This window comes from Aspergillus brunneoviolaceus, assembly GCF_003184695.1.
Source record: "Aspergillus brunneoviolaceus CBS 621.78 unplaced genomic scaffold BO95scaffold_137, whole genome shotgun sequence".
NCBI classification, from domain to species: domain Eukaryota; kingdom Fungi; phylum Ascomycota; class Eurotiomycetes; order Eurotiales; family Aspergillaceae; genus Aspergillus; species Aspergillus brunneoviolaceus.
Genome location: NW_020290867.1, coordinates 1 through 27,010, shown reverse-complemented (window position 1 = coordinate 27,010; position 27,010 = coordinate 1). Strand labels below are relative to the sequence as shown.

The 27,010-nt window shown below is 52.0% G+C and overlaps 11 protein-coding genes across 11 annotated transcripts; 6 read left to right on the top strand and 5 right to left on the bottom strand.

Annotated features, from left to right (window-relative positions):
- Positions 1–2,819: 2,819 nt before the first annotated feature.
- On the top strand, positions 2,820–3,038 carry BO95DRAFT_377609 (AN1-type zinc finger protein; the record flags this gene model as incomplete). The annotated part of the gene is made up of 1 exon (XM_025583268.1): positions 2,820–3,038. One exon carries the CDS (start codon positions 2,820–2,822, stop codon positions 3,036–3,038), a length of 219 nt encoding a protein of 72 aa, XP_025436140.1.
- Positions 3,039–3,686: 648 nt separating this feature from the next.
- BO95DRAFT_486824 (DUF1754-domain-containing protein) lies at positions 3,687–5,079 on the bottom strand. Its single transcript, XM_025590469.1, has 3 exons — positions 4,501–5,079; positions 4,138–4,235; positions 3,687–4,019 (listed from the first exon to the last, which is right to left on the bottom strand). The coding sequence occupies exons 1-3, from the start codon at positions 4,825–4,827 to the stop codon at positions 3,998–4,000; spliced, it is 447 nt and encodes a 148-aa protein (XP_025436139.1). The 5' UTR covers positions 4,828–5,079; the 3' UTR covers positions 3,687–3,997.
- Positions 5,080–5,175: 96 nt separating this feature from the next.
- Positions 5,176–6,651, bottom strand: BO95DRAFT_448574 (serine/threonine-protein phosphatase 2A activator). Its single transcript, XM_025587881.1, has one exon. It carries the CDS (start codon positions 6,591–6,593, stop codon positions 5,325–5,327), a length of 1,269 nt encoding a protein of 422 aa, XP_025436138.1. The 5' UTR covers positions 6,594–6,651; the 3' UTR covers positions 5,176–5,324.
- Positions 6,652–6,889: 238 nt separating this feature from the next.
- Positions 6,890–8,450, top strand: BO95DRAFT_47087 (uncharacterized protein). Its single transcript, XM_025589541.1, has 3 exons — positions 6,890–7,634; positions 7,709–8,361; positions 8,437–8,450. The coding sequence occupies exons 1-2, from the start codon at positions 7,199–7,201 to the stop codon at positions 8,104–8,106; spliced, it is 834 nt and encodes a 277-aa protein (XP_025436137.1). The 5' UTR covers positions 6,890–7,198; the 3' UTR covers positions 8,107–8,361; positions 8,437–8,450.
- Positions 8,451–9,450: 1,000 nt separating this feature from the next.
- BO95DRAFT_47045 (uncharacterized protein) lies at positions 9,451–9,960 on the bottom strand. The gene has a single exon (XM_025589519.1). The coding sequence runs from the start codon at positions 9,804–9,806 to the stop codon at positions 9,492–9,494; it is 315 nt and encodes a 104-aa protein (XP_025436136.1). The 5' UTR covers positions 9,807–9,960; the 3' UTR covers positions 9,451–9,491.
- Positions 9,961–13,489: 3,529 nt separating this feature from the next.
- BO95DRAFT_458025 (putative cell wall proline rich protein) lies at positions 13,490–16,219 on the top strand (the record flags this gene model as incomplete). The annotated part of the gene is made up of 6 exons (XM_025588517.1): positions 13,490–13,659; positions 13,681–13,746; positions 13,774–13,807; positions 13,847–13,940; positions 13,962–13,975; positions 14,015–16,219. 6 exons carry the CDS (start codon positions 13,490–13,492, stop codon positions 16,217–16,219), a joined length of 2,583 nt encoding a protein of 860 aa, XP_025436135.1.
- Positions 16,220–17,170: 951 nt separating this feature from the next.
- BO95DRAFT_426437 (25S rRNA (uracil2843-N3)-methyltransferase) lies at positions 17,171–18,778 on the top strand (the record flags this gene model as incomplete). Its single annotated transcript, XM_025584754.1, has 3 exons — positions 17,171–17,495; positions 17,532–17,888; positions 17,955–18,778. The coding sequence occupies 3 exons, from the start codon at positions 17,171–17,173 to the stop codon at positions 18,776–18,778; spliced, it is 1,506 nt and encodes a 501-aa protein (XP_025436134.1).
- A 163-nt stretch (positions 18,779–18,941) lies between these two features.
- phb1 (prohibitin subunit PHB1) lies at positions 18,942–20,165 on the bottom strand. Its single transcript, XM_025592037.1, has 2 exons — positions 19,751–20,165; positions 18,942–19,676 (listed from the first exon to the last, which is right to left on the bottom strand). The coding sequence occupies exons 1-2, from the start codon at positions 20,060–20,062 to the stop codon at positions 19,158–19,160; spliced, it is 831 nt and encodes a 276-aa protein (XP_025436133.1). The 5' UTR covers positions 20,063–20,165; the 3' UTR covers positions 18,942–19,157.
- A 126-nt stretch (positions 20,166–20,291) lies between these two features.
- Positions 20,292–21,442, top strand: BO95DRAFT_519348 (ubiquinol--cytochrome-c reductase subunit 8). The gene is made up of 4 exons (XM_025592036.1): positions 20,292–20,406; positions 20,584–20,609; positions 20,814–20,991; positions 21,092–21,442. Exons 1-4 carry the CDS (start codon positions 20,375–20,377, stop codon positions 21,144–21,146), a joined length of 291 nt encoding a protein of 96 aa, XP_025436132.1. The 5' UTR covers positions 20,292–20,374; the 3' UTR covers positions 21,147–21,442.
- A 745-nt stretch (positions 21,443–22,187) lies between these two features.
- Positions 22,188–23,724, top strand: BO95DRAFT_458021 (spermidine synthase; the record flags this gene model as incomplete). Its single annotated transcript, XM_025588516.1, has 5 exons — positions 22,188–22,218; positions 22,440–22,620; positions 22,719–22,866; positions 22,927–23,167; positions 23,447–23,724. 5 exons carry the CDS (start codon positions 22,188–22,190, stop codon positions 23,722–23,724), a joined length of 879 nt encoding a protein of 292 aa, XP_025436131.1.
- Positions 23,725–24,052: 328 nt separating this feature from the next.
- tktA (transketolase tktA) lies at positions 24,053–27,000 on the bottom strand. Its single transcript, XM_025587880.1, has 7 exons — positions 26,766–27,000; positions 26,590–26,654; positions 26,342–26,484; positions 26,183–26,267; positions 25,827–26,121; positions 24,388–25,751; positions 24,053–24,331 (listed from the first exon to the last, which is right to left on the bottom strand). The coding sequence occupies exons 2-7, from the start codon at positions 26,641–26,643 to the stop codon at positions 24,218–24,220; spliced, it is 2,055 nt and encodes a 684-aa protein (XP_025436130.1). The 5' UTR covers positions 26,644–26,654; positions 26,766–27,000; the 3' UTR covers positions 24,053–24,217.
- Positions 27,001–27,010: the final 10 nt, after the last annotated feature.

Here is a 27,010-nt window from a genome sequence, read left to right as displayed (position 1 = left end):
CATGCAAACGCCCCCTATAGGAAGACGATTCTCTGACAGTAAGCAACTAATGGTGGTGAGAATGATTCGATGCACCACAGTTCTCAGGGTATCGGTTAGTCCAGGTCAGGCTCACTATGGAAGCGTAACATCTATGAAGAAGGGACAACAGAGGAGGAGAGGAAGGGGTCGATAAATAAAGAAAAGGGTTGGTACATGTACTTCATCATTGCTGTGCACCCTTAACTTTGGGGTACATGGATCCAGGATGTCGCTGCATGGACGTTGTGTCTCATGGGTGCCAGGCAGCAAGTGAGGTAGCACTACCAGATAAGCTGCAACAGGATGGGTGCATGCATGGTAGCAACACTGCCTTTGCCTTTGCCTTTGCCTTGCGCATTGCCCGCCAATCCCAGGAATTTCAACAATATGTTGTTCCATTCTCTCTCGTCATCAGAGCCAACATAAAGATCCTGATGTGGGTTACCTCACACATAAGCACACTGCGGATGTGCCTGGTTCTGAGGTCATGAACCCAAGAATATCGAGCAAGTTGGCAGTCTGTACGGCATGTCGTCTCTTTCACGTGACTGGCTTGGCTGATCGGCCATGGTACAAGTAACTGACCATAAGCGAGGTGTGCAGATCAGCGCAAGATCTAAATGTTCAAGGGTTGGGAGTAGAAAAGGAGTTGTTGGCGCTGTGGTGCTACTTCGGAAGCAGCTACACCTCTGGCGTGCACAGACTTCGGCCACAAGCCCGGGGGGACAGCGGCCCCCTCTCCCTCGCCTCGGCCCCTGGTCATACTTATGGGCTCAGAACAGGTTGGGATGTGACAACTTACAAGAGGACGAAGCGAAGGTACCTGGCTGTTGCGACCAGGATTATATGCAGCCGTTGAGACCAGTTCCCTTCTCAATGGGGAGGAGTGTGTACTGTACGTACTGTAGATACCTAGGACTCGGATGGATCTACAGAGTAGGAGCTAACCGATTCAATTGACTTAACTTACCATGAACTCGGCATACTAACTTTATCGTGACTATGTGCAGCCGATTGCGCCATGGATGGCGACATGCTATATGCTATGCTATGCCATGCCATGCCATGCCATGCTTGAGAGCAAACTACATATAGTCCTCAGGATTGTGGTCGGCAAATTAGGGAACCTATGGATGGGCAGTAATTTAACTTGAGTGGTGTTGTGAGAAATCGGGGTACAGGTATACTCATGCCTTGTCTACACCCTAGGGTGGACACGTATGAGCGGATGAGGTGTAAAAAGGTATGCCAGCCCAGATGTCGTGTATGACACCCATTTTTTATCGTCTATCGACCTTAAGTTAGAATTTTCTTTTCCCCATTCTTCGTCACTGTTTCGTTTGTCACCCGGCCGGTCGGTCTGAAGAAAGAGAAAATTAAAATAATATGAAATAAAACGAAATAAGGGGAAAAAAAAAAGGTGAGTGAGAAAAACGGTACCGAAGAAAGCCTCGTGCGCATCCGGCAGAGGCAAGACGGTTGGGAACATTTGCCTCGCCCCGATGCAGTAGTAATCTGACATGGCCCGGGAGAGGGAGAGACGGAGAGACGGAGAGAAAGAAAGAAGGGCAGAAGGCCCGGAATCCTAAAGAATCCCAGAAGCTTCTGGCTCCACTTACTTGATTTGCCTCCACCCGGCCTCGTCGTCCCTTCCAGTCGGAGCCAGCCCTGACAGAGAGGAGAGAGTCTTGAATCTCAGTTTCAGTCTGTCTGTCTGGTCTGTCAAGAAGTCGGTCAGTTTAGTAGTGTAGTAGTAGTAGTAGTAGTAGTATAGTCAAGTAATGTCAGTTTCTACCTAGTAGTAGTCAGTAGTCAGTATCTAGACTAATCGGATGCGCCTAAAATTAAGGAAAGGGCGACGAATCCCCGTCCCGATCGATACTTAGTGAAATCCTTCTAACAACTAAAAGGGAAATAACATTGAATGCTTTAAGGTAAAGATGGTAAGGTTGGTAAGTAGTGGATGTTACACCTATGCCTATGCCTATGCCTATGCCTAACTAACCACGCCTACTCCTCATCGCTGCCTCCTCCTTCTCCTCTTTCTCCCTCAGGCTGGATCAGCGCATTGCACCTCCATTATTGAGTTAATTCAGTTACTTAGTTGGTTATTAGTTAGTTAACTAACTAGTTAATATTATTGAGTGACTCAGCAGGTCATTCATACCTACCTACCGATTTAACTTACCCCCTCTGACCACTCCTCTCTCCCTCCCCAACCCGATTTCGCAATCACACCCGTTCCCCTACCCGATTTATAAATTGACTTTGCGCTGCAGTTTCGCCGCTGCCACCTACTAATTCATTTATAAACCTCTTTCGCTGCCTCTTTGTCCTCTCCCTCTTTCTCACACCACTCAACCTGACTCTGCCTCACCTGCCTCACCTCCTTCCACCCTCTTCCTCCACCTACCCTTGCTGTTCCCGTCCCTACAACGGTCTTGCTTTCAGTCCAGCCACATCTGTCTGCTCCGGTGATTATATATAGACCGCCCTTCTTATCTACTACTCCTTATCTACCACGCCCCGGGACTCTCCTAACAGCTCTCTCCACCGACCAACTATCTCCACGTCACCCTTTACTTCTTCTAAAGGAGGCAGTACTTCTCTTCATCTTGAGGCTTCAGCAGCTTGCATCAGGTTCCTTTCAACCACCCGCATCACACCCACGGTTGACAACCAGCGATCTCTCCCAACCAGCGCCAATTTGCACGCCGCATACGCAAGCGCTTATCGGCTGTCCCTACTCCGGTGACTCCTCTTGACTCCGCCCCGTTCTTGCCACCCTTAATTCCATCATGGCGCCCCGCAAGCCTCGCTGCAACTTCAAGGAGTGCAAGGAAGCCGCTCAACGCATTGTCGGCGACTGCAGCTTCTGCAATGGCCACTACTGCTCCAAGCACCGCATGCTGGAAGCCCACTCCTGTACCGGCCTGGAGGACTGCAAGAAGGAGTCGCATGCCCGCAATGCCGATAAGCTGAACAGCGAGCGCACCCACGTCATCAAGGGCGTATGAGGTTTCGCCCGGCACGCCCCAATTACCTCATTTAATCAACATTCCTCTTCGTTCCGCTGCATCGTCATATATCGATTAGCACGGTGTTTTTTCGTCTCTCTTCAGCCCATACTATTTCTTGCAAGGCGGAGTTTCTTGTTTTTTTCTCTAATCATCACATTGGCTGGGGGGCTCCGCCGTTACTGCACGGACAGTCTCGCACCCTGGCGGTTTATAAGCAAGGCTTTTGGGGGAGTTTTGTTCACATTTTTGTCTTTTATCTTTGATATTGTACGCCTGGCGTTGAGACTACCTCTGGAGTTGTGAATGATTACTTTCTTTCTTTGAATCAATGCTCATCGCAGGTTGTGGCAGCTGTGCCCGCCATTAGGCCTTCAGAAGGTGGTTGAATACGTCGCTAGACAGCTTTGATTTTTTCTGTTTATCAGCTTGGATAGAATTGATATTTCCCAGCAAAAGTGAGTCTATTCATTGCTGTGAAAGGCAGCATCGTCACATACCCCGTAGGCATTCTCTGTATATCACCCATCAAGCAAGATTGAATGAGGTACGCAAGTGATCGGCGTTGGAGCATGGACGTGGTAGTTTGGTCTTGTGCCAGCTCAGTACGGTAGCTCCGTCAGGTACCTACTACCTCGTCTGCTCCAGCCAGTGAGCGTGCACAACGTAGCACTTGTCATATGACAGCAACCTTGGTGCTTAGGTAGGTAGTGCTCTGTTCAAGCTCCGACCCCCATCCTCATCAACCATGCTTTGAGCGAGGTTAAAAGTTGCCTTGGTAGGTAGGAGGTGCCTTGGAATTCAAATCACAATCATCTAAAAGAGAGGCACCAAAAAAAACCCCCACGAGAAAGTTTGTAAGTAGTACAACCAGTATTGCTGTTATCAGACACGAACAAAAACATCAACCACAAAATAAATAACAGAACCCAATCCCATCCTTGGAGTACTGTAGCGATTCAACCGGGTCCAATCTTGGGCCTGTATAGTGCAAAGTTAGGAATGTGTTGGTTAGTAGCAAGAAAGTAAAGGCACCGAGGGCAGGTAAACACGGAAAAGCCTTGAGGGACACAGAAGGAAGAGGGCGCGGATCACGTACATATCGTGGTGTTCACTCAATCGACTGAGGTACTTGTTGAGCTCCTCCACGCGCTCCTTGTGCGTTTTGACCCCTTCCCGTTTCAGGCGTTCTTGCAGCTGTGGGAGGTGGAGTTAGTTGGCTGTCGTCCATGGGGTTTATTTGGTGGTGGTGGTGGTTGTTGTTGTTGTTGTTGCCCCGGTGTATGGGGATGGCGTGCGACTTTAAGGTGCAAAGGGGGGTTTTTTGGTTTGTGATAGCTAGCTACACTTGGGTGGATGGGGGATGGAGGGAGGGAGGGTATAGATCAAAAAGGAATGAAGGTGGTGCAAGACGATAATGGCTGATCGATGGGATAATGATAAGAGAGCGGCGAAAACTTACCCTCCTCTTCCTCATCTCCTCATGCCTTCTCTCCGCCTCGGTCTTGCCAGCCGAGCCAACGTCCGGTGATGATTCCTCGGGATGATCAGCTTCATCGGGGGCACGAGACGTATCTCTTGGCGTGGTGGTGGTGGTCTCATTTTCGTCTGGTTGCTGCGGCTGCTGCTGCTGCTGCTCTGCGTCCGCTTCGGGAGAAGCCTTTTTGGTCTCGTTTTCCTTTTGCTTCTTCTTCTTTTTCTTCTTCTCTACGCGGCCATCGGCGATCTTGGAGCCCTTCAGCTTGAGCTTACCGCCTCCGCCGGGCGTCGAATACTCGTCGGCCGGCATAGGGGAGGGGGGCTTGTCTTAGACAGAGGGGTGATTGGGACTGTCTTTTTCCAGGAAAAGTGTGTTTAACTTTGAAACATGATTCGGGGTGGGTTGTTTGAAAAATTTAACCGATGGTATGGTTGAAGTTGAACTTGGTAGATAATCAAGGTGATTAGCTGGGCCGGGGGTAATTTTGCCTTGCCGCTTTAGAGTCGGGTCAGGTGATCATGCGCAAAGAAGTAATCCAGGAATTCGGTAATTGAGACTATGGCCTACGGTTCAATGTTACTAGCTATTCAATGGATATAGTGGCCTGGAGCTACTGATATATACGGTCTGATGAATCGAAAAGCGAGATGGTTAAATGCCACCAGTGGCGCGATTGTCATTATTGGCAGACTATGTTCTATGCTTTTTGACGTTTCATGCTATTTCATGCTATTGATATCATAATGTTATCTCCTAGTTGTCCCTCAAGGGCCATGGTTCGTGCTCTGTGGCATGAAACATGGGTTTCAATCGAACGGAATCGGGCGTAGCCCTGATCCTCCCCCTCGTTTCCGCATCTCGGCTCCCGCAGCAACCGTGCTGGGGACCTTGATGCCACAGCAATCGCCGAACCAATCCAGGTGATTGGTGTGATCATGGCCAGGACCGTGTTCGTGCTCGTGGTCGTGCTCCTCGCTCTCCATGTCATCGGTGACCTCCGTCATCCCAGGCGCGGCGGGCAGAAGGCTACCGAAAAGGAAGTGTTGCATGATGGGCAACTTGCCCAGAACTTCCTTGACAAACATCTTCTTCATGCCGCCTTCAATCTTGCTCCAATTTTTGGCCCCCGAGATGTCATCTAGCATGGGGCTGTGCCAGCGCAGCCCTTTCACGGTCTTCACGCTGTCGACCCACCGCACTTGATCCAGGTAGATGAAATTGTCGCTTTCTTCCTCGAGCACCGCCATGTTGTGGATCGACAGCGGGGTGATGTAGGGATGGGCCACGAGCTGCGAGGCGCCGAACAGGAACGGCAGGAAGTGGTAGTCGTCCAGACCCCAGACACCGTGGGACCCGGCGGGTTCGAGATAGTATGTGGTCTGAATGTCGCGCATCAACCGCATGTAACTAACGTACACGTGGAAGACGATCGCAGGGAAGTCGGGTTTCGAAAACAGGTCCACCTGGCGGAGACATAGTAGCCACATCATGAAGTTCAGCTCGTGACCAGAGCCGTAATCGAGTCGATCCCGCGACCCTAACGAGTTGATAAGGTATGTAGATGCCTCTTCGAGAAGGGCCGGGTCCTCGAACCCGAATATGTCTCGATGCCATGCCTCGCTCTGTCTCGCGACATCGTCGAACAGATCGCGGAATGCTGGGTTACCAAAGCGCGAGCCGTTCTGGTCGAGGGAAGGGTGGCGTTCAAGAAGTGAGCGTATTTGGTCGACCACGGACTGTACTTTGGTGATGGTGGGAGAAGGCTTGCCAGCTTCGGTTGTCGCCCGTCCTCGTACGGAATCGGAGAGTCCGAAGATGAAACCGAGGATCAGTCTGTATGTAGGGGAAGAGAGGAAGAGTTCGTGATCATTTCGTGATAGGATTCGACGGACCGGCCGGGTATATTGGTGGGAGGTGAGGTCGGGAGGGCTAGGTAGAGGCGGGGTGACTGGTGCGGGCTCTTTGGAGGGTGCTGTGCTCGACTTGCTCTTGCTCGCTCGAAGCTCTGAAAGCTTCTTGGACAAGTCAATCTTGGGCTTGGGTGCCAGACTCGGCACGGAGACCTCTGAGGCCATAGTGAGATGGCGGGTAAGAAAGGCCAAGAAGAACGACGATACTACTAATGGATGGTGCACTTTCGAAGGTGACGGTCATCTGCCACCGCCCGCCAACGATGGCTATGTGGATGAGTTTGGTCACGTGGCAGAATCATACCGCCTTTTCTGATCGTTTGACAGAGGCTAGGCCGATGACGCTTTACCCAAAGGAAGATTAGTGCTTTCGGAGAGGATCACCATGTGATCGACAAAGGCCATTCGGTCCCTTGGAGGCAAAGAGCCAGCTATTCCACTTCAGGCTTGGGGCGCGTGGTACGGTAGTCACTAGTAGCGCTGCTTAAGAGAGCGACAAAAGTTGTAACTTCGCCAAAACAACGCGCGATGCTGGGTGAGGGGGTGAAGGAACGAGTTGCTTGAATATTTGGCTAGAGAGATCCATCTCAAGGACCAAATTTCTCGTGTCTACAACCTCATATAGAGGTTCTTTAACCGCCATCACAGCCGTTGAGAACTTCCGAAAGCTGGGGAACTTCTGATCCTACTATTTATCCACTCTTCTGCGTCTGCTTAATTACAGCTTGCCCTAGGCTATATGAACCCTGCGCCTCCGTGAGCACACCATCATGGAACCCTCCGATTTGACCACACAAAGCACCCAAAAGCCTGGTGACTCTTCTCTCACACACAGTCCTTCATCCCCTCGTTCGTCTCGAGGAGAGCCACACCGCATGTCTTCTCCGAGCGCAGAGCAAGGGCCGGCTGCGACACCTAGTCACGGCCAATCCTACCCAGTCAATGAATGCACGCCCATCGTTTCGAACAGCGATTCATCCCGGCGAAATTATCAATCTACGGAAGGGCTCAGGAACCGCGAAACGGGGTCCGTGAATAGCCATGCCGGGATACCGGAACGGCGAGATGCAAGACCAACCGATCAACAGGCATCCCAGTCGGATGCGGAGGAGCCGCACGCCTCCTGGTACCGGCGAGTGGCCGAGAAGTACGGCAGCTTAGAGCTAGAAAATAAGGGCAGTGTTGCCCGAGATCATCTTGCTTTGGGTGCGTTTGTGTCTAGTTCCCGTCTCGTTTCAGCTTCCAAAATTCGCGACATTAGCAGTCTGACATGTTTGTAGAGCGTACATTCCTTGCCTGGCTGAGAACTTCGCTGGCGTTTGCATCCATTGGAATAGCTGTAACCCAGCTGTTCCGTTTGAATAACACGGGAAATGTGACTGGAGTGGATCCGTCGTCCCAAACCCTTAATATCGATCCCGCCAGTGTCGCTATATCGTCCGCCGCTCAGCGGCTCCGCAGCATCGGGAAGCCGCTAGGAACCACATTTATCGGCGTTGCCATTCTCATCCTCCTGGTTGGCTTTCACCGCTATTTTGAGAGCCAGTACTGGATCATCCGGGGCAAGTTCCCGGCCAGTCGTGGCAGCGTTGGGCTGATCGCCATCGTCGCTGCAGCGTTAATAGTAGCTACTCTGGTAGTCATTCTTGCTATCTCTCCTGGCGCTGTCGAAGCGTAGCAAGAGAACGAATTTTGATTTTGGCATTTGAGCGTTGAGCGTGTTTCTTCACGTATGTTTTTTGTTATCTCATTAGCAGCACGAAACTTCAAGTCAGGTGGATAGCATGCTGGGCTGAGCTTGTTGTCTTTGTATAGGAGATATTGTGGGACAATAGCATGCCTTATTCCAAGGCTACTGGGAGAGTGGTTGGTCTAGTGAATGCTGCTTCAGAGCTCTGGTCCTTCACTGAAATCTATCTTCAATGATGCATATGTGAGCAAGCATTTCATGATGTGCACATGATACAACTGAGATCTGACATTAATCCGGCACCTGTCTGAGATCTAGCAGAAGCGAGTCAGTGAAGTCTCCATTGAACTTCAATTATTTTCATACGCCCTGCGTGGTTTGGAGTCTTCTGAAACTACCTTTAGCCATCATTTGTAACACCACTGTCGGCTGAAACCACAAGAGCCCAGCAACCCAATGTCAGAAGGTAATTTCACATGCGCAGCCGTCTATCAACTGGTATATCCCGGTAAGTGAAATGCCACGGAGGGCCCTGCCTCGAATGGAGTAATATTTGAATTGTTTGTTACCCCTGACCATTCCAGACAAGACCTTCTCTAACAGTATGAACCATTATCTCCATGTTTATGTCCAGAGCCACGTAAGGAAGGTTCATCTTAAGCCGTCAACGCTCATCATTCTACACAAATGGCAATCTGGGGCTCTTTCCGGGCGTCTTTGAAGCAAAGCAGAAGTAGTCCTTGTAACAGAGCATCGTCGATGAGCGACGTTGGCACCAGACATCGTGACACAGTGAGTCTCGCTACTCATTGACTATAGGGCCAGCCTCGTTTGACAAGACCAGACCCTTGGTAAAACGCCTCTGATGATCCTGACGTGACCTAGGAGAAAAAAAAAATCTCCGAGAACCATTTGTGTCGCAAATGGCATGACATTTAGTTTTGCTTTACTCCCATTCGCATTCCTAAAGTCTTCCAGTTACGTCCAGAGCACAACCCCACAGGAATACCTAAGTAAAGTATACTCCGTACAGTTTGAATAGTTTCTTCGCCGCTGCGGGTGATACATGCGACAAGAAAATAAGTGGACCGATCGGGTTTCCAATGTGGCTGAACCCATGGAATGGAAGTTAACTTCTGGAAACAACCCCCAAAAAGGCACGAAAATGATTTTTTGCCTTAAAAAAATGGGATCGATCGGCGCCGATTTCCCCAAGGTCAAAAGTCAAAGAAAAAGAAAACCCGGGGACCTCGGCACAAAGAACCTGAGAAAAGACAAAAACTTTTTCTAAGGTTTTTGCCCTCCGCATTCCGCTGTGGACCGTAATGTAGCGAGACAGGTGGAGTGGATGCAAGAGGTTGAGAGATGGATATTTATTCTACGGAAGTTAGTGTTGACGAAACTTTTCTTTTTTGCGAGACAATGGAAAGGAATTCCCTCCTTAGTGCCTTGCGTTCCAGCAGAGGAGCTTTTTGAAGTTTGTGTTTATGATGATGGATGTCTTCCACCCCCCCCTTCTTTGTGCCTGGCAGACACAAACACAGACACACTACCGGAACTGTCGGTAAGGCGCCTGGGCAAATGAGTTCTTGATCCCGATCGTAATGTCTCAGAATTCGGAATACGAGAGAAGACTTGAGTCGAAATCGTTTGTCTCGTGGGCCGTGGCCATACCTATATATTACCATTGCGACCTCGTGACTTGGTATGAATAGGTCTGGGCCTCTGATTTTGCAGTATGGAATCCAACTTGCTGTACTCCGTAGATGGTCAATGTAGAGTGAACTGTCCCTTGCCCTTTGGTGGCTTGTCAAGTCACGCTTTTTGCAAGGTGAATATTCCTCTGATGGGTCATTCTGTGTCGATTCCATGGGACACGCGGTTTATCCTTTGCCCAGGGTCTTTGATCTTCCACTACAGAGTTAGGACGGAGTACAGTGTTTAGTTGTGGCTCATTCACCACTGTATTTCTTACACTCAGACTAGTACGGAGTACGCTCCTTTGTCTTCCTAAGGATAAGGCCGTCTGCAGAACGACGATTCGGGACTATCGGCGGTGTTTCTTGCACCAATGAATAGGCCAGGTCAGGCTCCTGCAGATCGTCGTAAGGTGCGATAAGAGAGGCAATTGCCTTGCCAACTGTCTGGCAGAAAGAGACCAGATTGAAGTCTTTGATTACGAAGTCCATAGTAGAACAACGGAAGTGATTCTCCATGATTCAGTTGCTGTTGTCCACAAGAATCATTGGTAATCTCTCCACGCCATGGGGAATCTCCCCGTCCACTTAAAAGAGAGAACCGCCCCCCGGCTCAAAAGACTAGGTACCTAGGTTGTATAACCTTCAAGGTTCCTACAAAAGTCTATTGTGTCAGCCTGTAGTAATGGATCGCAATCGCTTAACCAGAACTTTGATCGAGCTGAAAGACCATGATGCATAGCTGACGGTCTCGTAATCCTTTTATCCTGTTTTGGTGTACTGAGTCTCTGTCGACTACAGTACACAGTATGCATAACTGCTTCTTAGCCCTCAGGCGGCAACCCCTCGACGCAAACTATGATCGGCCGAAATGGCTAAGAACAAGTGATAATCTTGAATGATATGTCTAGCATATAGGGCGCCAAAGCATGACATTATTATTCCTGGGCCACATATTAACAGTTCAGAAACCTTGATAATCCGTGCCCAGTCCTGGAAGAGGGATAGCAAGCTCAGTAGCCAATAATAAGCATGACGTGTGCCTTACATCCCTGGCGAGACCTAGCGCGCAGTAGGTGATGACTGGGTAAGAAAACACGATAAGACCGCAGGGATGGAGGAAGCTTATTGGCAGTGACCAGGGGTTCCTGTTTCTCTTTAGTCCTGACTAGACTACTACCGTGCGGCGCTCAGGAACGATTGCGCAAGCCCAGTTTGGTCAGTAACAAGACAAGGGTAGGTTGGCGCCGTGAGAACCTGAAGCCCGCGGGCTGGCTCGGGAGACCTCAGACAACATCAAAGCAGATCTCTCCCCCCCCCTAAGAATGGAAGAACGACGGTGATAGCGCAGAAGAACTATTCTTGGATGTCTGTTGAGGAACTGGACGAATTCCGGGGATGTCCCGGATTTTTTTTCTTCTTTTCCAGGTGAGATGTTTCATCCCTCCGCCTCCCTCTTCCCCTGGTCAGAAGTCAAGACGTGTCAACCTTTGGGCAAGGATCACCTGTTAGCAATGATAATAATCGGTGTTGCGGACAAGGACTCTCTCGCTCGCTCTTCTCATTCAATCAAGGGGAGATCCAGAGCGCTAATTAAACTAACACCGGATTTAGTTAGCGGCAGGCGTCTAGTGGGTGGCGTTCGGCCTTCCTCCACCGAGACAAGCGAGATTTCAATCCCCTGTCTACCGCTGCTGATTGGAGGTCCGGCTCAGGTACGGACGGATTAGTGAAATCCGTTGATGCCTGGAGGGGGGTTTTTTCTTTTCGCCCGGTACTCCCGTACTCCCGTACAGTAGTGACATTATTATTATTAGGGATTGATCAACAACCACCATCAACATTAAAAAAAGTAATCAATTGCATTGAAACAATAGTCATACATGACTTCCGACCGGACCACCCATTCACTTCGCAGGAGGGTCGGATATCAACCGTTTCGCAATCATTAGCATAGTCTTCTCTGATTGACCACTGCTCCCAACTGTTCATACTATGTAATATGAGTACTTAGATTAATTATGCTCATGCCAGAACCCTGATTCTCAACCTGTCGGATGTTGTGGGGACTTGTCTTGCCTCCTTCTTGGTGTTCGCCGGCTTACTGTGTACACATGGAGGGATCAGGCTTTTGTCTCAACCAAGGATTGCGCATCGTACTCGGATAGCCGTCGATGGTCGTGACGTCGTTCATCTGGCCCGATACGGGTGATTTCCAGCGACTTATCGATCTAGGCTTGCTGGCAACGGTGCTGAAGTAAGAGTTCTTCCGGCCAGCTCCGTATTCGTAAGATCTAGAAGGGACCGATTGAGAGGGATACCGTGAACATGCCCCAAGCAGAGAAGAGGAGGATAAGGGAGCCTGCAGACTAGTACGTAGTAGTGGTGGTGGTGGTGGTGGTGTGGTGGATCTTGGTAAATTCATCTACAAGCTAGATGGAGAACGCATCCATCCGCCAACTCCGCAGTGGGAGAGGCGTGCAATTTCCCCATATCATCGCTGGCTCGAATTGGTGAATTCTCGACAAGACAATGGTGTTACTAGGCCATCAACTTAATTTAGCAGTACTCACTAGTAAGTTAGGAAGGTACAGTACAGGCACTGACCGGTGTCAGTCTTTGCTTTGAGGCTACTACCTAGTAACTTAGTTGAGGCTAGGAAACAAGGAGTAAAGACCGATACCATTCATTGATACGGGCTCCGTTCTTTACCGGGAGGTGCAGGTGGTTCGTTCGCCATCCCTCCATCGACTCCATCCCCTCTCCATGCGCTAAGTTGCTGACTGGAGGGCGGGCGATCGGACGGCCCTGGTAAATACGATGTATCAGTTCGGTACTAGGTACGGGTGCGGCCCCTCCGGGTGACCAGCAGCCAATCAACCCCTGCCGCCCTCCTCCATACGTCGCCGTCTCCTCCTCTCTCTCCACCACCAAGCCTTTGGCTGCACTTCAGCCTTTCCTCTCCTTCCTTCGACTTCATTTTCCCTCTCTTCCTAGGTTGATCCTCCCTCTTTTCCTCGTCCTCCTCCTCCTCCCCCCCCCTCCCTCTCTCACTCTCTTTCCGACTTCCTCCTCTCTGCCCTCCTTCGCTTTCTTCACCCCCGTTGCGTTTCCGCTCCTCATCTATATTCACTATCCTCCTTCGTTTATCCCTCCCCCTCCGCCGAGTCTTCCGCTCATCCTCCTCGTCCGTGGCCCGTTCCCGTGGCCGTCCGCTCCTTACGATAACAACAATCCCCTTCGTCGCCTGCACGCTTCTCCAACTCGAGTTAATTACGACTTTTTGCTGCGGATTTTCCTCCTCAAGAGAGTCTGCCAGTCTTGATTAAACTCGGATTAGTTGAGAAGGCTCCTGTCTAGCCGCCGTTCGGTTCATTTCGCTACCTTCAACCCTCGGCCTTCGACCGTTTCATCATCACGAGGTTCTCTTACTGCCACCTCATTCATTAATATCAAGTTTGTTGGATCTGTGGCTCACTGGGGTATTCGATGGTCTCGATGTGCAAATAAAGACCTCCAGCCAAAGTCAGGCTTTCCAAAGCGTACTAGGGAAGTCGCATCGGTCTGGAGGTCCCTGTGTGCTTGGGCTACATCAACTGTACTCATTTGCAAACCACGGGGCTGGCCGTATATATCTGCAATATCTAGTTATTACATAGTATCAGCAGGTCATCATGGCTTCGATATCTCTACCCCCGCAGCACCCAATCACTCCAGCATTCTCCGAATATCTTCGACCCATCGATCGGTCACCTGTCGGTCACAGCCGCCGCAACTTGACCATGTCAACTCCGCTCCCAAACCCACCCTTTGTCTTCCCGGCACGAGACCCTGGCGATACGGTGTCGGAAGCTCCAGCGACTAGACGCAGGACTCCCCCGCCCCTTCCGGCTTTCTCGTTCAATCCAGGGTTTAACCACTCTGCACAGCCGTCAATGCCGAATCTCCCAATGAATAGACCAGGTGGTCATCGGCGACGATGCAGCGAATTTGTGGGTGGGGATCGTTTAGCCATCCCTGGACCCGTAGAGGCCATCCAAGGCAACGATGAGAGTTCAGGCTCGACACCTGCCAAACTTCCTGCTCCAGGTCTCGGCTTCGGTGCAGGCAGCCAAGGAAAGCGGCGTCATGCCCACCGACGCTCAGCTGCTATCTCTAGCGTGGACCTGACAGCAATCTCAAATGCACTGGACCTTAAGCCCACTGTCGAAAGCGCTCCCTGTATGCCGGCAGATCCGATGCGAGAGCATCATGCTTCAGACGAGCCCACGCGACCTGCATCACAATCGGCTGCCATACTATATCGAAATTCGCCACCTGCGTCCCCTCGAATCGTTGTTGAGACAGAACCCCCGACTCCCGTCAAATCAAGCGATGAGACTACCATCCCTTCACCTTGTTATGCTTCGCCTGAACAGTCGCCTAAATTTCTTGCACCCACGAGCGCATCGGATCCCGACTTCTCCACTAGAAACAGTGGCGTTGTCGAGATGAGCTCTGCAGTTGAGCCCAAGCTTTTCTCAAACGAGAAGCCCAAGCCTAGGCCCAGGACTGCCGATGCTTCTCTAATGCTCGATCAGCACATGGATTCAGCCATTGGGGATACCTCATCTTTGAAGCGACCGCTATCCGCAGCGGGCCATTCTCGGAACCGCAAAAGCTTTTCTTCGGGAATTCTAGATCATTTTGCGGGCTCGTCAAGACGTTCATCCTCGTCCAGCAACACGGGAAGCACTTCGGATATCTCTGATCGTGATGCCCGCGAGTCTTCAGATTCTTTCGATACACATAAGAGGATCTCGAAGGCGAAAAAACGGCAGAAGAAGGTGCGCTCATGGGCCGGTGCCATCTTAACCAGAGGCAAGGCCAAGCGCCATGCGAAGAAGGACATGAGTGAGAACATTCAGCCTTCTGTCCCCGCCCCTGTGATTACGAGAACCAACTCCGACCTTGGATCGGGACTAGACGTGGACTTTGATGATGATACCATTGTTGTTATCCGCACGCCTACTAATCCTGCTACACCAGACGCTCGTCGTCCCACATCTCATGATTCAAATGTACCATCTCTGGAGCATTCGTGGAAGCCAAGGAGCTTCTATGAACAGACAACCCAAAACGATGCTCTCAGTCCTGTCATCGACTTGGATGCAGCTCTGGGGCCATTCAATACGCCTGACATGCACTCTGGTCGTGTTGCGGAAAGTGGTTTCTCGGCAGCTACCAAGCGCATGTATAGTGGTGGTAGGCGAGGTGAATTTGTCGGTCCAGAGATGCGTTATCATCGCCGTGCGGAGAGTGCACCTGAAATGCCACCCTTTGACCGCAGTTTTCTGGGAAACAACCGATTCGTGAATACTTCGACATTGGAGAATCCAGATGTGCTTTATGAAGAAGAAGAGGATGCTTTCTTGGCTGCTACGAGCGAGTCTCCAGCTGAAAATATTGAGCGCCCGCTCTCACAGGTCATCATCTCAACTTCGCGTGATGATGCTGAGAGTAGGTCCGAGGAAAGCAAAAGCAGCTCTGAAACACTTACTGCCTACCCTGTGGTTGACGAGGTCCGTGACCAACCTCATACTGGTCTTGGGATTCAGGAAACTGAAACTCATATTATGTCGACTGCCGATGCTACTTCCTCCATTCAAGAGGACCTCAGATCTCGTACTGCATCAAACCCTATCCATCAATTGCAGAATGCGGGCAACCCCTTTTCTAATTCGCTGAGCGATTCAGTCGATGTCGCCGAGCAAGAATCATGGCAGCACCGCATGCCTGTTCCTACAAGTCCCGACGTCTCTCCGCGATTCATGGCTGCTGATACTCGGCCTACCACCTCCCCAATGGAGCTGACATATAACATCCCTCCACTGTCTCTCCAGGGAAGCACACTTGTCTCGAATTCCTCTTTTCCGTCTCCCGACTTCACCGGCTGCTCATCGGATGCCCCTCGGTCGATAAATACACCATCCACAAGTGACCATAATCTCTCGAATCCTTCATACAATCCGTCCATGGATCTTCCACAGACGTCAGTTGAGGATGTTCCTTCTCTCACAAGCAGTGCATCCACGACGACGAATACACCCCACAGATTCTCTGGCACATTCTTCGGACGTCCTCGGCTGTCCTCTGATCGTTCTGCATCATTCTCTGAGGCTGTGCGTCGCCGCACCAGCCGTGCCAACAGCTATAAGAGGTCTAGTCTTGCCAGCCTTTCTAAACTCGTTGTTGGCTCCCAGGGAGAGAAAAGCAAACTCAGTCATGAAGAGAAGCCACCTGAAGATGAGCCTGAAAAGTCCAAAAGGAAATCTCACCGGATCAGTCGTTTGATGCACTTCTGGAGGAGCAAAGACAAAGACAGGCAGCATGAACACGGGGTTCGACAAGAGCCACAATTATGAAACCACCCTTTTTTCGACACAAATATTGACACATGTACATATTCAACCTGATCATGATTCGCTTCTCAGGGATCTTTGCAAGATCTCTTACCTCTTCACATTTCTTTTCTCCTCTTTCGCATTTATTTTCTTGATCAAGTTCCCCTTTACTGTTGTTGGGGTAACTGACGAATTTCTTTCCATTGGCATGTGATCGCAAGCGTCAGAGTATGAAGCTCTATCCTTTTCCTCTTTTCGAGATTTCATGTCTCTCGTTCCGGGCTTGTTGCAAGTTGTGAGCCAGTTCAATCAACTTGGCTTGCTATTTCCCCAGGCTACCAACTGTTTTTTCATCATACCTTCTCTCAGCTCCTCCCTTCTCACTCCATCTCATCCCGGCCCCCAATTTCGGAAGGGCAGGGCTTGTTCACCGTCATATCCCTCCATGGGACATCTGATGTTCTTTTTGTTCTTATCGGGCATACTTACATTAGGGAGGGGATATTTTGATATTTTTCCTTGGCTGGTCGAAGCTGGTGGTTGCTGTCGGTTTTCATGGACTGGAGGCTCTATCTGACGAATCTAGCATGAAGTCTTTATATGGATACTGAAACAGCCGCTTACGGCTGCAATGAATGTACATTCTGCGGCACTAGTTTTGGTGGAGCTTTTAGGCCTTCATTCCCGTGTAAGACATCATTTGTACTTGCAGGCTCGTATTTCATCGATGTGTGAAGCAACTGGAGGAGACATGCGCCGGTATCGATTATAAGATTCACGCTTGAGGTTTGTCGAAGATATATCTGTAGTTGTGATGTACCCCGAACCCGGGAGCCCCACACGCCGAACACCAGAAAAAACTCAACTTTCTAGCCGCCGCTCTCTTGGCATCGGAGGAAAGCTATCGATATCACATGTAGTATACCTATATTTATAGATATAAAAAAAAACCGATCTCGACTATCACGAGACATGGGCCCCTCCAAAAAGGCCGCGAAAGCCTCCTCCCAGAGTCAGAGTCGCGGCGGCAGCAAAAACGACCCCAAAAAATCTTCGAGGGGTACAACAACTACTCGGGGCAAGCACCAGCACCGGCCGCAGAATCATGGTGCTGAATCGGCCGCCGCAAATCAGATCGATCTCTCCGCGACCATCCCGCTGACCCTCCAGCAACTGCTCCTGAACGTCTTCAAGGCGGCCTTGCTCACGCATCGAGTGCCTAGCAGCATTAGCAGCAGCAGCAGTCGCTCTGAGAAACGCGATGGCGATGGCGAGGGTGAGGGTGAGGGTGACGAGGGTAATTCGGGCGGTGAAGGTGCCGAGGCTGTAGTAGCTGAGCAACAGCAGCAGCAGCAGCCCCAACTGGACATCAAAGGCCTCATCCAGACCATCAAGTCGCATCTGTACAATCGGGACTTCGACTCGGCGTTTACGGACGCCGATGAGGAGCTCCTGCGTGCGTATGCTCTGCGCTGGAGCTCGTCGCGCGCGTTGGGCTATGCGGGCATCTTTAGGGCTTTGTTGGGGGTGCTGTTGAAGCGTGAGGGTCGGGTTGCTGGCGCTACTACTTCGGCGGTTGATGGTGATGATGCGGAGGAGGGGGAGGAGGGGGTTAGCGGTCATGTGGTTTGTATTGGTGGCGGCGCGGGGGCTGAGATCGTTGCCCTTGCAGCTGCTTGGAGGGATTGGAGTGATGTTTTTGGGGATGGTAGGAGGAGGAGGGGGCAGCTGGCTGGTGGTGGTGATAGTAGTGGAGAGCAAGAAGGAGCACGAACCCTCGCTGCTGCTGTGGATGATCTCTCTTTGCACGAGACGAATGGACCGGAGGCTCAGGCTACTGCCACGGTCGAGGAATCGTCGACACCCGATGGACGACAACAACAACAACAACAACACCAACAACGCCACCGGCTCTCCGTCACAGCCATCGACATCGCGGACTGGTCGCCCATCGTCGACCGACTGGTCTCCACCATCCGGTCTCCCGCCGTCGCGGGGTCGGACGCGCATCCCGCTCCTTTGTATCGAGACGCGGGGCTGCTCAGCCTAAGCCAGACCGATAATCGTGGTCCGGCCCCGAGCAGCAGCTTCCAGGTGGGCTTCCAGAAGCTGGACGTCCTTTCGGCCTCGGAGGAGGAGCTGCGGAGGCTGGTACAGCCGGACACTGCCAGCGGCCCCGTCCTGGTGACGCTGATGTTCACGCTGAACGAGCTGTTTTCGACCTCCATGGCCAAAGCCACGGGCTTTCTGCTGCGGCTCACGGACATGCTGCGGCCGGGTGCGGTGCTGCTCGTGGTCGACAGCCCCGGTAGCTATTCTACGTTGAAACTCGGGAAGAACAGCGCCGGTGGCTCGGGCGAGTCGACGAGTAGCAGCACGTCGGAACGACAGTATCCGATGAAATTCCTGCTGGATCATGCGCTGCTCTCCGTCGCGGCGGGGAAGTGGGATCGGCTGTTCTCGCAGGACTCGCGCTGGTGGAGGCGCGATGCGGCGCGGCTGCGGTATGGTGTGGGGGATGCGGCGGGCTTGGAGGATATGAGGTTTCAGGTGCATATCTATCGCCGCTTGGCGGATTGAATATTTCATGTGTGTTTGCGTTATATATCTTGCTGTTTTGGCTGTTGGTTTTCTTTGTTGTTTACGGTTTCTTGGATAATATATACGGAATGTTACGGTGTGCTTTTGGTGAAGACTTGGTCCGCAGGACTGTAAGAGTGTATGCTTGGATGATGACGTATCTGGAGGATTGAGGGAGAGAGAAGAATGTGTATGTTATTGCTACAAGAGATAAGAAAGGTGGTGTATGTCAAACAGGAAGAGGAAGGGGAAGACACCAAACAACATCAGTTTCGCCAGGGAGATCATGCACGCCCGAGAGATCCATCCGGGTCAAAAGAGGAAAAATAAAACAATTAGGCAGACAAACAGAACTACATATCGGTTTCCACTTCTGTGTTTAGTTCCTCAGACCCAGCAGAAGGCTTGTGTTCTTGCCACCTTCCTTGCCGTCGTTACCCGGCAGGTATGTCACGTTGGGGTTGCTGGCCAGCGTGTTGGCGATCTCCTTGCTCGCCTCGATACGACGGATCTCGATCAGCCCGCTACCAGCCTTGGCGACGGCCTTGCTGATGATATCGGCACTCTCGGCCTCACCCTCCGCGCGGATAACGTTGGCCTGGCGCTCCTGCTCGGCGCGCTCGACGATGAAGCGAGCCCGTTCGGCATCCTGCTGCGCGATCTGCTTCTGCTCGACGGCGCGCGTGAACTCCTTGCCGAAGGTCATGTGGGTGATGGAGACGTCCTCCAGGGCGATGTTGAACTGGGCCGCCCGCTTCATCAGGTCCGTGCGAATGCGGTTGGAGACGGCCTCGCGCTGGGTGATCAATTCGGCGGCATCGAACTGGGCCACGATGGCCTTGAGGACTTCGTTTCCGATAGAGGGCAGCACACGCTCGTCGTAATCGGTACCGTATGACTATACAAAGAAAAACAGCGCAGTGGTCAGAAAGGCGTCAACAAGATACTGGGGGGTGGGGGGTGATTGCGAACCTGGTAGATCACCGGCAGCTTCGGGACATCAGGACGGTGCAGGACTCGCAGGGTCAAGCTGACCATCTGCAAGTCTTTACTTCCGGTGGTGGTCGAGATATGGCGGGGCTTGGTGCGGACATCGTAGATGATCGCCTTCTGCAACCAGGGGATGAGGAAGTGTGTGCCTTCGTTCACGACCTTCTCCTGCACACCGGACAACCGGTCGAAGATGACGGCGCGGGTTCCGCCACGGACATCGTAGAGGGATTCTCCGAGGAGCCAGAATCCCACAAAGGGAGCTCCGTATGTGAACAAGAAGCGGTTTGACATGGTGGGTGGTGTGTTGTTGGGAGCGAGAAACGGGAGGGGTGCAGCAAGATGGAAGCTATTAAGTTTCGACGAGGTACTCAATTCCCGCTGCACTGAATAATGGATGTGAGGAGATGATGTCGCGGGAGGCTTTTCGCAGGCTGTCCTGATCGGGACTAGTGCTGGGCGGTCTCGTTCGACTTCGACCTTCGCCCGTTTCGGTCCGAAAGCCAACCTCGACTTTCTTCCCCTTCTGTTCTGCCTTACCTTCGTCCTATCTTCGTTCCCACTCCGCGTTTCCTAATCCCCTGAAACTCGTCGCATACTTTCACAATGGGTGGTCATCTCGATCCTAAGAACGGAATGTGAGTTCTTCCCTCTGGGGCTGGTGCCCTCACCGCGATCCCTAGCTTTTCCGGAGCACGGCTATCGTGCGGCCCTTGTCTATGGAACTCCTCGAGCCCAGCCTGTCCCAATGGAATAGACGGCGAATAGAGATGCATTGGTACTTAGGAACAATCGCTAACGTGTGGTCGCTTTAGTTTCCTCGGCACGTGGGGTGACCTCGGTATGTCTCTTGAACCCTCTCTCCGAGCGTGATGATGCAGACAACGTCCTGGGGCGGCAACCATACCTTGGATTGGGAATATGGCATGCCTCATTCGCAGATGATCAGGCCCCAATCGATGCTGGATGCTGCTCAAGATGACGATTACAAGCGATGTCACCTCAACCCGCCGACAATGGTGTGGCTGACCGTGAATCATTCCAGGCTGCCCTACTCCCCAGCGTATCACCTCCTACTCCCTCTCTCCCAACCGTCAGCGCCCTCTCGCCGGTGCCGGTCACGCCGCTATCTTCAACACCTTCCGCAGATTCAGACACCAGGTCCTCTACGTCGCTCCTCCCTTCATTGCCGCCTACGCCCTCATGAACTGGGCTATTGAGCGGTATGTATTCCCTCCACCCGTCCACGGGGAACTTCTCCTTGATGCGCGCCTTTGCAGCGACTGGATGAGTAGAAGCTGACACTGAACTTCTTCTTCTTAGCAACGAGTACCTCAACTCCAAGCCTGGCCGCCTTCTCGAGGGTGGTGAGGAGTAAATGTAACGTGCGATACCAAGGGGACCACTACGGGGAAGAAATGTAGCCCAGGAAGAATGCAGGAATTCGTTTGGTGATTGCGATGTACAGTAACTAGAAGCAATCGGTTGTGTTGCGTGTGCCGCTTTGCCTATGAGTGCCTATGAGTAGTTCAAGCGTGGGGGGTTGTATCCATGATCTGTAATGGATGCGTTTAGATAGGTCGGATGGATTCCAGATCCAGGCGACCTTGACCAATCGTAGTGTCCGGCCATTGCCCTGCGCTGATTGACCTTCTCTGTTCTACGATAATGCACTTCGAATAATCTCATGTCTTACACACCCCTTGAGCTATGCATCGATTGGAGTGCGATTGGAGTGTATCTTGTCGCTTTGGCCATGAGGATGCTGCTGCCCAAGTGCCTAAAGGGCATGTTCTACTACCTTTTCCCCAACAGCAGCAGCGCACAGGCCTGAGACGGCCATTGTTCGTGATGGGTAATGAATGGAATCTCTTACACAATGGTCAATGTCAGAGTGGAATGTCTGCTTTCTTATCCAGGTCTCATTCACAACACCTAAGCTGTTCCCCAAGAGATGATCAATGTAATGTATTGTAGCTTGATCCCAGAAAATGACCAAAACGGGACAATGAAGAGAGAATTTGGGAAGCAAAGGCCAGGAAAACGGCGAACGGGTACAGTCAATTACGCCCAATATCTTACGTACTAGTAAATTTAGTTTTAGTGGACTCAAACTTCCACAGCAAGTTTTATGTTAGTTGACTTACCATACTCGAAGTTACCACTAACTTACCAGTCCAGACAGCACTTCCCCTCCATTATTTTTTTTCTTCCCTCGCTGGATTTGGAAAACCCCCCACTCCGCATGCGCTCGTCTTTCTTCTTGTCTTTCTGCCGTCCCTCTTCTTCTTCTTCTTCTTCTTCTTCTTCCTCTTCCTCTCTTCTTTTTCGGTTCTCTTCACTCCCTCACTCACCTTCTCCTCTTCGTCCTTTTGTTTTCTCTCGTTCGCATTTTTCGCGTACTTCTCAATCCGTCACCATGAGCGACATCACTCACCCCACTATCAAGGGCAAGTTCTTTCGCACCACCACCAACACCCCTCCATCACTGCTCAGTTACCCCACCTCGCCTATGTTGGGACTCTTCCCAAACCAGTCCTTGGATACCTCTCAATGGACCAGGCAGGCTCGGGCTGGCTTGACTGTGCACCTACTACCTCAATCAAAATCCTCGTGTCAATGTATAATGACTAGAATTGCCCCATCATCGCTAACCACTTGCGCTCTGCAGATGGCTGGTTCTCCGAGCAGTCCAACATGTGGCCTGGCCAGGCCATGAACCTGAAGGTTAACCAGATTCTCCACCACGAGAAGTCCAAGTACCAGGACGTTCTCGTCTTCGAGAGCAGCGACTACGGCACTGTTCTCGTTCTCGACAACGTCATCCAGTGTACCGAGCGCGATGAGTTCTCGTACGTCCGGCCTTCATACTTTGTCTCTGTGTTACCTTGCAGCCCACTCTTCTATAAGGCAGGTTTCACTTGCAGGACTGACCTTAATTCGATGATAGCTACCAGGAGATGATCACCCACCTGGCCATGAACTCCCACCCCAACCCCAAGAAGGTCCTCGTTATTGGCGGTGGTGACGGTGGTGTCCTCCGTGAGGTCGTCAAGCACGAGACCGTTGAGGAGGCCATTCTGTGCGACATCGATGAGGTACAGACAACCAATACAACCTTCCCATGAGAGGGGACGTTCCAGCTCATGCAGTTCTAGGCCGTCATCCGTGTCTCCAAGAAGTACCTCCCCGGCATGAGCATCGGCTTCCAGCACCCCAACGTCAAGGTCCACGTTGGCGATGGCTTCGAGTTCCTCAAGCAGCGCCAGAACGAGTTCGACGTCATCATCACCGACAGCTCCGATCCCGAGGGTCCCGCCGAGAGCCTCTTCCAGAAGCCTTACTTCGAGCTCCTCCGCGATGCGCTGCGCGAGGGCGGTGTCATCACCACACAAGGTTGTTCGTCGCCTTTACTTTGCTCTCATCTGCCCACTTTCACATGCCCGGTCTCCTCTCTTACCCTACCCCTTTTGTCTCCGCTCTCTTGTTTCTTGTCTCTCTCATGACATCTCATTATTCTCTCATTTTCTTGTCGGATTTCCTTTCTTCCCCGTATCCTGTTACATGTACCCCTTTCGTCTCTTCCCCCCTTCCGCTCCATTCCCATACTCCATCATCTCTCGATTCACTCCACAATTCCAAACCCCTTTGAAAGCTAACCAAATTATCCGACCACAGCCGAGAACCAGTGGCTCCACCTGTCCCTGATCACCGACCTCAAGAAGGCCTGCAAGGAGGTCTTCCCCGTCGCCGAGTACGCCTACACCACCATCCCCACCTACCCCTCCGGCCAGATCGGCTTCATGGTCTGCTGCAAGGATGCCACCCGCAACGTCAAGGAGCCCGTCCGCTCCTGGACCCGCGAGGAGGAGGAGCGTCTCTGCCGCTACTACAACCAGGACATCCACCGCGCCAGCTTCGTCCTGCCCAACTTCGCCCGCAAGGCTCTCAACTAGATTACTTAAACTTTTGTTTCATTCTTCTATCTTGTTTTGGGATCTGTGGCCTCCGGTCTTGAGGCGCCTAGGGCGGATGATAATCGATGAATGATCTGACGATGATGAATACAACCAAAAAGATTTTCCCCTTCATTATTTTTATTAGACATGGTAATTCGCAATATGCAATCGAGTAGAAACTGATAAGTCATAAGTAATGACGCTCATGTCCGTTGAGTCGGAGCTCTGGAACACGACCCAATTGGGAAAGGGTCAACCGACCGGCTTACCCCATACGATTTTAATCTACATGGGCTTGACAGAACGAACCCTACTACATCAACACCCTCAAGTAACCAAAATAGAAAATCGTGCATTTTATCTTAAACCGACATTCGTTAAATAGGACTTCTCCTGAGGGGCCATCTAGGCCCTAGGATCAACATCGTCCATGAGAACCATAAACATGAAAATATAGGTAACAAGTCATCACGTCGCTAAAACAAGCCGTCTACAGAATCTGCTGGAAAGCACGGTTGATGGGCGAGCGCACCTTGTGGCCCTTGTAGAAGTCAATGGTGGCGATGGCGCGCTTGCTGATGCCCTCGGGAGTGAACTCGAATTTCTGTAGAAATGGATTAGTGACGGAACATTCAAGCAGGAAAATGGGGTAAGACTTACGGCGTAGACCTCCTTGTAAGGACCAGAGGCACCGAAGCGGTTGAGACCGAACTGCTCGTGAGAGTAGCGCTCCCAACCCATGGTGGTGAGGGCCTCGACGGAGAGGATGGGGATACCATCGGGAAGGACCTGGAGTCTGTAGGACTTGTCCTGGGCGTCGAAGACCTCGAAGCAGGGAACGGAAACGACACGGGCAGCAATGCCGTGCTTCTCCTTGAGGTAGGTGGCAGCCTCGATACAGATGCTGACCTCGGAACCAGTGGAGATAAGGGTGACGGCAGCGTCAGGAGCGTCAACGGCAACGTAAGCACCCTTGAGAGCGTTCTCGATGGTGGAGTTCTCGAGGTGGGGCAGGTTCTGACGGGTGAGAGCCAGAATGCTGGGGGTGTGCTTGGAGGTCAGGGCAGAGTAGTAGGCAGCGCTGGTCTCGTTACCATCAGCCGGGCGCCAGACCATGCAGTTGGGCAGAGCACGGAAGTGGGCAAGAGTCTCGATAGGCTGGTGAGTGGGGCCGTCCTCACCCAGACCGATGGAGTCGTGGGTAGCGACGTGGATGGCGCGAACGCGAGAGAGGGCAGAGAGGCGGACGGCACCGGCGGCGTAGGAGACGAAGTTGAGGAAGGTACCACCGGCGGGGATGACAGTGCCGTAGGCAGCGAGACCGTTCATGACAGCAGCCATGGCGTGCTCACGGACACCGTAGCGGAGGTAACGACCGGACCAGTCACCGATGTTGTACTCAGGGGGCTGGAAGTCGACAGCGTTCTTCCAGCGAGTGTTGTTGGAGCCAGTCAAGTCGGCAGAGCCAGACAGGAGCTCGGGGACAACGTCGTGGATCTTCTCAAGGACAGCCTCGGAAAGCTTACGGGTAGCCACGGCAGGGTCGGAGGGCTTGTAGGTGGGCAGGCTCTTCTCCCAGCCCTCGGCAAGCTTGCCGGAGAGACGGCGGGTGAGCTCAGCGTGCTCGGACTTGTACTCGGAAGCATACTTCTCGAAGAGCTTGTTCCACTCCTGCTCCGCGGCGGCGCCCTCAGCGGCGTGCTTGTGGTAGAGGTCATAGACTTCCTGGGGAACGACGAAGCTCTGCTTGGGGTCGAAGCCGAAACGCTGCTTGACACTCTCGATGTCGTCAGCCTTCAAGGGGTTGCCGTGGACACCACCGGTACCCTGGAGCTTGGAGCCGAAACCAATGGTAGTGGTCAAACGGATGACGGAGGGCTTGTCGGTGACGCTCTTGGCTTCGCGGATAGCAGCCTCAATGGCATCAAGGTCGTTGTCACCGTCCTTGACCCAGACGGTGTGCCATCCGTAGGCCTCGAAACGCTTGGTAACGTCCTCAGTGAAGGCGCACTTGGTGTCACCATCTGCAAGAATCAAGGTCAGTGGTCTGTCAAATGCAAGACGGTCGCCTCATAGTCAGGCTGAAGAGTAGGCCATACCGATGGAGATGTGGTTGTCATCGTAGATAGCAATCAGGTTGCCGAGCTTCAAGTGACCGGCCATGGAGGCAGCCTCGCTGGCAATACCCTCCATAGCGCAGCCATCACCGAAGAAGCAGAAGGTGTGGTTGTTGAACAGCTCGTAGCCGGGCTTGTTGAAGACACCAGCGGAGTGCTTCTGGGCAATGGCCAAACCAACAGCGTTGGCGAAACCCTGACCCAGAGGGCCAGTGGTGACCTCGACACCGGGGGTGTCGTGGGCCTCGGGGTGACCAGGGGTGATGCTGTCGATTTGCTAGATGGGCGCCATTGTTAGAATCTGAAAGCGAGACGCTTCAGACTAGGAGAGTGCTTACTCTGAAGTTCTTCAGGTCATCCATAGAGACCTTGTAGCCGAACAAGTGAAGGAGAGCATATTGGAGCATGCAGCCGTGGCCGTTGCTGTGTGGCAGGGTGTCAGTTGAGCAAGTGCGGGGGGGGATTGGACGGCGTGCTGCACGCCAGGTCAAGCTTACGAGAGAACAAAGCGATCACGGTTGGGGAAGTCGGGGTTCTGGGGGTTGAAGGTCATGAACTTGTTGAAGAGAACGTGAGACACGGGGGCCATGCCCATGGGGGCACCGGGGTGACCGGAGTTGGCCTTGAAGGTGGCATCAACCTATACGGCTATTAGCTGGTTGCTCGACACAAAGGATATCTCATCCGAGGGAATGCATTGCGCTGCTTTCGTCGAGAATTGTCACCGGGTGAGGGAAATGCTTACCGCCAACAGACGGATGGTGTTGATAGCCAATTGATCAACGTCGCTGTAGCCCATGATTGCGGTATCTGAAGTCAAACGAATGGTAAGCAAGAAGCAACCTTTGTGACGGAGAGATCAAGACTGTTGCAGTCAAGGGAGGGAAGAGGAGGAGAGAGTATATGAGGGGAAGGACATACTATATTAAACTCTGTCTATGTGAAGTAGGAATTTATTTTTTTGAAGATGATCGTACCAACAATCAAATAGGTAAGATCAACACGAGATGGAAGAGGGGAAAGAAACACGAGGAGGGAAGAGGAGAGAAGGGAAGAAGGAAGAAGAAGAATAAGATGAAGAGATTGGGGAAAAGGGAAAAGCGAGACGAGGGGCGGCGTGGGATGGAGGAGGAACAACGCCCGGCCGGGCATTGAGGAGGGAGGGG

Bases quoted from the DNA above. Each gene is read 5' to 3' on its own strand.
- BO95DRAFT_486824 (XM_025590469.1), bottom strand. From the start codon at position 4,827: ATGCCGGCCGACGAGTATTCGACGCCCGGCGGAGGCGGTAAGCTCAAG. The intron at 4,236-4,500 runs GTAAGTTTTCGC...CACCTCCCACAG, and splicing joins AGGAGATGAGGAAGAGGAGG to CTGCAAGAACGCCTGAAACG. The intron at 4,020-4,137 runs GTACGTGATCCG...TGCACTATACAG, and splicing joins TTGAGTGAACACCACGATAT to GCCCAAGATTGGACCCGGTT.
- BO95DRAFT_448574 (XM_025587881.1), bottom strand. From the start codon at position 6,593: ATGGCCTCAGAGGTCTCCGTGCCGAGTCTGGCACCCAAGCCCAAGATT.
- BO95DRAFT_47087 (XM_025589541.1), top strand. From the start codon at position 7,199: ATGGAACCCTCCGATTTGACCACACAAAGCACCCAAAAGCCTGGTGAC. The intron at 7,635-7,708 runs GTGCGTTTGTGT...ACATGTTTGTAG, and splicing joins CCGAGATCATCTTGCTTTGG to AGCGTACATTCCTTGCCTGG.
- BO95DRAFT_47045 (XM_025589519.1), bottom strand. From the start codon at position 9,806: ATGGTAATATATAGGTATGGCCACGGCCCACGAGACAAACGATTTCGA.
- phb1 (XM_025592037.1), bottom strand. From the start codon at position 20,062: ATGTCAAACCGCTTCTTGTTCACATACGGAGCTCCCTTTGTGGGATTC. The intron at 19,677-19,750 runs GTTCGCAATCAC...TTCTTTGTATAG, and splicing joins AGCTGCCGGTGATCTACCAG to TCATACGGTACCGATTACGA.
- BO95DRAFT_519348 (XM_025592036.1), top strand. From the start codon at position 20,375: ATGGGTGGTCATCTCGATCCTAAGAACGGAAT. The intron at 20,407-20,583 runs GTGAGTTCTTCC...TGGTCGCTTTAG, and splicing joins CTCGATCCTAAGAACGGAAT to TTTCCTCGGCACGTGGGGTG. The intron at 20,610-20,813 runs GTATGTCTCTTG...GAATCATTCCAG, and splicing joins CGGCACGTGGGGTGACCTCG to GCTGCCCTACTCCCCAGCGT.
- tktA (XM_025587880.1), bottom strand. From the start codon at position 26,643: ATGGGCTACAGCGACGTTGATCAATTGGCTATCAACACCATCCGTCTG. The intron at 25,752-25,826 runs GTATGGCCTACT...TGATTCTTGCAG, and splicing joins TGACAACCACATCTCCATCG to ATGGTGACACCAAGTGCGCC. The intron at 24,332-24,387 runs GTAAGTCTTACC...CCATTTCTACAG, and splicing joins CTTACAAGGAGGTCTACGCC to AAATTCGAGTTCACTCCCGA.